Source organism: Nicotiana sylvestris, chromosome 5 (assembly GCF_000393655.2).
Source record: "Nicotiana sylvestris chromosome 5, ASM39365v2, whole genome shotgun sequence".
Taxonomy (NCBI): domain Eukaryota; kingdom Viridiplantae; phylum Streptophyta; class Magnoliopsida; order Solanales; family Solanaceae; genus Nicotiana; species Nicotiana sylvestris.
The window spans coordinates 6,207,503-6,214,125 of NC_091061.1; the positions used below are offsets into that span (position 1 = coordinate 6,207,503).

Below are 6,623 nucleotides of genomic sequence, written 5' to 3' on the forward strand. Positions count from 1 at the left end.
CTTATGCATGCCAGTTGAGGAAGGAGGAATAGGTTTCAGGTCACTGCATGATGTAACAAAGGCATTATTCAGCAAGTTGTGGTGGAATTTCAGAACAAAACCAAGCCCATGGAGCTCTTTCGTATGTCAGAAATACTGTAAAAAATTAAATCCTGTAATTGTTCCGTGGAAAAGGGGGTCTCACATCTGGAGAAAAATGTTGGAATGCAGAGATCTGATGGAACATCAAATCCTTTGGCAAACAAAAATAGGATCCTCATTATTTTGGTATGAAAACTGGACAGGTCTTGGGGCACTATATTTTTTAGTTCCTCAGGACTTTGGAATTGATGAAAATGTACATAATGTACATGATGTTACCTTAGACGGTGAGTGGGATGTGGACAGGCTATTTGAAATGCTTCCTGAAGAGTTAGCAGTACACATTCTGGAGAAAATCAAACCACCTTCAACAATGCGGGTTCTTGACAGGCCCTTTTGGATGCTGGAAACAAGAGGATATTTCAGTGTTAAGTCAGCATGGGAGTATACTAGAAGAAAAGACGAACCAAGAAAATCTTATAGAATGATTTGGGTAAAGGGATTGCCTTTTAAAATAGCATTTTTCATGTGAAAAGTGTGGAAATCAAAGCTACCTTTAGATGATTTCCTGAAAAGGGTTGGTTACTGCATGCCATCAAAATGTTGGTGTTGTGTACAACCTGACGAGGAATCTCTTCAGCACTTGTTTTTTAGATCATAAACTGCAAAGACAACTTGAAAGTATTTTCTATCAAGGGCAGGAATAGATGTGGAGGGACTTACATTGCACCAAGCAATCACAAAATGTTGGACTGCAAATGTGTGCTTAAGATTAAAACCAGTAATGCAAGCACTCCCCTCACGTGTAGTCTGGGAACTTTGGAAAAGAAGAAATAGTATGAAGTATGGGGAGGCGGTGACAACTAGCAGGGTGATTTATCAAGTTTCATCAAATATACAGGCTTTGGTGAAAGTGAGAAAGCCTGGGATGGACATGGTACCTCACTAATGGCAAGATCTATTAGCTATGATGGAAAACTTCACTCCTAAACTTAAGGTTACAAAAGTCATGTGGGAATTTTTAAGTGCAGGATGGCTAAAAGTTAATACGGATGGTGCATCGAGAGGAAATCCAGGCAGGAGCTCAATAGGTTTTTGTATAAGAAATGAAAAGGGTGACATAGTTAAGTCAGTAGGGAAAGAGATTGAGGAGACAACAAACACAGTAGCTGAAGCGAAGGCCATGGTAGAAGCACTAAGGTTCTGCAGATCTCATCAATACTCACATGTATGGCTTCAAACTGACTCAATGTTATTAAAAAAGATTATGGATGGGATCTGGAAACCACCATGGATCATCTCTGAGCAGGTAGAGGAAATGATGCAACTTATGAATGGGAGCAATTACACAGTTACTCATATTCATAGGGAGGGCAACAAACTGGCAGACCACTTGGCTAATTATGCTTTAGATTATGGAGAAATAGAATGCCAACAATTCTGCCATCTAGATGCACAAGGAAGAAGGTTGGTTAATGAAGATAAGCTGCAATGTCCAAATCTAAGGGTGAAGGTGAACAGGAGATAGGAAGCAAAGAAAAAAGGAAGTGCAAGAGGCTTAACTTATTCGACCACTATATTCAAATCCTAAGGGATGAGGATATAAGGGTTGGTATTTCTAACTTTATTTTCTCTAATGCAGGTGCAACTACGATGCTTATGGCAATCCATGCTGCAACTTTCGAGATAATTGATGCAAAAGAGAAAAAAAAAATCAATAATCGAGCACAACAACAAAGAATAATGGCATTGGCAACCCAACCAGCATGGGGTGAAAGCGTGCTTTCAGTTCATTGGATATACAACCAGCATGGTGCAAAAGTGTTTTATATCACACACATGGTTCAGTTACAAAAAGGATCTGGGAATATAAAATTGATTACTCTTCATGTCGAGCAAAACAAGAAGCAAATGGCATTGGAAACACAACTAGCATGTACAGCAAATATGTTTTCGAGAAAAGCAGGCAACAAAAAAGCATGCTTCAACACAATTTTCGAATTAAGAAGGCCTCGCAGAAAACATGCTGGTGAGCAAAGGAATAAAATACAATGGAAAAGTGGAATGCACATGGAAAGTTATCTAGGATACATAAAAGCATGCAATACTCTAGGATGAAGGTAATATGGGATATATTTCTTTATGATACAACTATAGGTGGGGCTCACGTGCTCCCCACCACAAAGCTATCTTCATCAGCTCAATCGATAAGGCAAAATGAATGCAGCAACAGGAAAAGAGGCCATGCACGATAGTTTGCGGATTCAAATAAGTTTCTGATTTTGTGATTTTGGGGAGTGGAATTTACAACACGAAATCGACACTAACTTCAGACGTGAATGCACGCGTAAAGGATATTAAAATCAGCAACTGCAAAATAACAAGGGACAACGAGCACGACAGCTACATCTAACTGTGCATTGGAATGTGCACGCATGGGTTAAAAGGTGGAGCTCAACTGCTCCCCAACACAAAGTTGTCTTCAATACTCGGCTTCATCGATAACAAAGAAGAAGCAAAACTCGTCTCCATCACGAGCAGATGGCGTGCACAACTTAAGTGCACTCGTACGTCAACAGCATGCGAACGGGTACCTAGAGGAGAATATACAATGGAGGATGGAGGGAACCCGATATGGAAACAAAGTAATGCATGCGTTAAACAAGGATCAAAGTAGTGTGAATTTCACATGCACATTCTTGGATGTAGAATTGTATTTCAAAGTTTAATTGCATTAAGGTGACGTCAATGTTGAGTGTAATACTCAATTTTGATAATAGGATTCTTATCATGACATTGTATTTCGTTTTCTATATGGTTATTAATAAAACTTGCCCTAGGCGTTTGCCTAGCGGACCAAAAAAAAAGAGATAATTTGTATCAAATGATGTCATTTTTTCCTACTTATATATTTCCTTACCGTATTAATACATATACTCCATTAAGTAATATTTCCCGACGAAGTTGTGCTTCATTAAATTGTGGACTAAGTTGAAGCACGGTTTGCACATCATTATCTTTGTGATTTGCCTTCATTTTAACTTCACTAGGTACTAGCAGGATGGATTTAGAGGGGCGGGGCTTTAACCGAATCCCCTTCGCTGGAATATTTACACTGTACCATATATATAAGACAAAATCCAACTTATACCTCTATATCTTTTTAACACATTCCAAAAACATAGCTCAATAATCAAAGGGATTTAAAATCTTTGTTAGATTGCCGGTTTAATTCTATATGGCCACAATCTCTTATAATTATGTAATTTATTTTCTTTTCTGAATCCCTTGGCAAAAATCCTACCTCCGCTAGATTCTAGGAAAGGAGGGACAACGTAAAATGGGCTATATAGTCCATTTTATGCTCGATTTCTTTTTTATTTGTCTATGCAATTGTGTGTTCCGGGGCGGCCCAAGAAGATTGGTGGCCTAAAGCCAATTTTTAATCCGGGACCTATCAAAAGGAAAAAAAATCATCTATATTTTTAATGGAAGTCTTATTTTTTTATTTTTTTAAGATGTAAAGTTGTTAATAGTTTCTTTTATAAATAATTTAATCTCTCCTAAGATATTATTGATCTTAGATAATTGAACTAGATTCAAGAAGTTTATAACTTGATATCAAAATAATTTTTGATGTTCTCATATATACTTGTTGAAATGCTTGAAACCTGAGGGGGAAAAAAGGAAGAAAAAAAAAGAATGTGCAATATAATTTTATTCAACGGTGCTCTTCAACTCTTGTTTTTTTATAGAAAAAATAACTCTTTTTTTTTCTACAGAGAACAATATAACTTATCGAGAACTTAAGTTTTTTTTGTAGAAATCAAGAAGAGAATATAAGAATGTAGTACCCATTTCTGATGAGAAAGATAAAAAAATAAAACTTGGACTATTGAATTGTACGTTTTTAGTGAGAAATGTAAAAAAAGAACAATAATATAGATAACTCACTAATAATGTGAATCATCAAATTTAAATAATAAAAAGTTTTATATTCGTGACGATGGTTTAGGGGGAGTGGTTCTCTTTCTTCAATTTTTGCTTAAACGGTTACATCAATACTAAATTAAAAATTATACTTACTTTTTATAAAATAATTTTTTTTTTAATTTTAACATAAATCCAACTTATCTTATATTGGGTTCGAGTTATGTAGTTAAAATAAATCCTGTTAAAACATGTTCTCTTTTTTACTAGGCTTTATGCAATATGAATCTAGATTAGTTGGGGGCTCAATACAAATACGAATAAAAAACAAAAAGAAAAATTTGTAGCCTTTGCTTTAGTGATTTGACCCTTGAGCCGCCCCTGTGTGTGTTAATATGTATTTGAATCTTGACTTTTGGTTTTGATCGAGTTTGATCATGTTGAATGTGGTCTTCATTGGATATAATTTATTCACATCGATCGTGTTGCTGTTTCATACTTTAAATAGAAATAAAAAAACACAACAGTTGTTTATTTTTAAAAAAATAATTGGGCAAATTAAATTCGTAAACAACCCTAGACGACACTTTTAACTATGGTAATTGTTACCTATTAAACACCTGATCAATGCATACAGTAGACACTTCTTTACGTATATATTGAAGAGAGAACAAAACTAAAAACCCAAAAACCCACACACACATTTAATTTCTAACTCTACATACATATAGTAATGAACAAAATGTGAAAGAACCTACTGCTACATTGTCCAGTTAAAGATCAAAAGCTTATAGAACTTAATTTACATATAGCCTAGTAGTGAAAGCCCAAAGCTTATCATTACAAAATGGCATGCTTTATTACACCCCTGTTGTAGGTACGCCGGCGGCGGCGGCGCCCTTTTCTCCGGGGGGTGCACCGACGCCATATTCGGTTTCCCGGTAGCCGGGACCGTAACGGCTGCTGAACCATCCGGCATGAAGCATGAGAACATAGAGCAGTTGAGTAAATCCTAGAACTATCACGAATCCTTCAAGTACTCTTAGCCTCCATCCTCTCCATCCTCCTATATTTATCTCTTTGCATGCCAACCTACAAAAATGTTTATTATACATTAATAAAGACAACAACTACATCAAACAGTGAATTCCCACAAATATTGGTGTTGTTTGGCGCGTGTATACATTATCAACGCACCTTACCCCTACCCTTGTGGGTAGGGTTTAAACCAGCCGAACCGAATCATGGGACACGTAAATCCATATCTTCGCGCTAAATAAAATTTTTTAATATACGCATTTTCTGAAAGTGATCTAATATTATTTGTTGACACCCATGTTCTAAAAAGAACAAATGGTACACTTAATTGAATATTAGGTTATTAACCCAAAATAATAAGGATCAATTCCCATATAATACTTTTTACTCTCTTTTTGGTGGTTCACGCATCCTTTAGATCCTCGAGAAATGCTAGATCCGCTTCAAATATATTCAGATACAAAAGAGGAATTTTGAAAAATAAAGAGGAATTTTGAAAAATGTAATGTGTACGCGACCTTACCCTTACCCTCATCCTTACCCTTAGGGCGGATGTATGTGTGCAAACTAGGATACAACTTTCAACCAAGAGGACAGAAAAACTATTTTCAATACATTTATACACAGACGAATTAAAAATATATATATATACACACACGCAATCAGATCACTTATAAAGTAATTAAAAGTATCCTAAGTAAAGATAAAACAATCTGCGTAAAAATTTTATTACCCAAAAGCTAGAGCAGTCACAGCCCATGCAACTATAGCTGATGAACCAGCGGCAGCAAGACTGTCATTTCTCCATACCCTCAGATGATTTCCACCCATAAACTTTGATATTATTCCCAAGACGGCCGCCAGTATCGCGAACACCAAAAAGAACATTGTGGCTCCGTTTCCACCAAAACCTCCGAATATTAAGAAAATATAATATCAGTAATCTTTTTATAAAAGAATAAATAAATCAAGTGTCCTTTAATTTCTATGCTTAGGAACAATCAAAAATTAAAGCATACAACTAGCATAAAAACAATAAATAAGCTTCTCGTAATAGTACACAACTTGTCCTTGACCAATATTTAAAGAAGAATCAACATAAACAGGTAGTCGCTCACTCACCCGCTTAAATTAAAAATACCCGAGGTATATAACCACTAAAACTAAAAAATACAACAAATACAACTGTTTAAAGTAAAAATATCCAAAAAAATATAGTAATATATATATATATATAACTATGCATAGTTCATATATAATCTATATATACGGAGTAAACAGTGAATCATCGATTGATTATTTGCGTAAAAATTCCTATTTTTAAAGGGTAATTAAAGAGAAGAGAGGAGAACTTACTAGGATGATTAGTTTGGCCATTAATGTACCTGTTGAGACACCAACTAGCAAAACCTAAAACAATAAAATACATTACTAAATTCAGAAACAGTAATGGAGCTGCAACACTTCTTGCCACAGTCCTAGCCATTTTTTCTTGCAGATAACCAACTACTTCTCTTTCCTTCCACAGATTTGCAAAATTAGACCAGAAAACTTTAACTTTATTCTTTTTCTAA

General features: G+C 35.4%; 1 protein-coding gene across 1 annotated transcript; it reads right to left on the reverse strand.

Moving 5' to 3' along the window:
• Positions 1-4,688: 4,688 nt before the first annotated feature.
• Positions 4,689-6,623, reverse strand: LOC104212580 (membrane protein PM19L-like). The gene is made up of 3 exons (XM_009761881.2): positions 6,406-6,623; positions 5,783-5,960; positions 4,689-5,103 (listed from the first exon to the last, which is right to left on the reverse strand). The coding sequence occupies exons 1-3, from the start codon at positions 6,533-6,535 to the stop codon at positions 4,872-4,874; spliced, it is 540 nt and encodes a 179-aa protein (XP_009760183.1). The 5' UTR covers positions 6,536-6,623; the 3' UTR covers positions 4,689-4,871.

Bases quoted from the DNA above. Each gene is read 5' to 3' on its own strand.
- LOC104212580 (XM_009761881.2), bottom strand. From the start codon at position 6,535: ATGGCTAGGACTGTGGCAAGAAGTGTTGCAGCTCCATTACTGTTTCTG. The intron at 5,961-6,405 runs GTAAGTTCTCCT...TAATATTCGGAG, and splicing joins TGGCCAAACTAATCATCCTA to GTTTTGGTGGAAACGGAGCC. The intron at 5,104-5,782 runs GTAATAAAATTT...ACATTTTTGTAG, and splicing joins GTGACTGCTCTAGCTTTTGG to GTTGGCATGCAAAGAGATAA.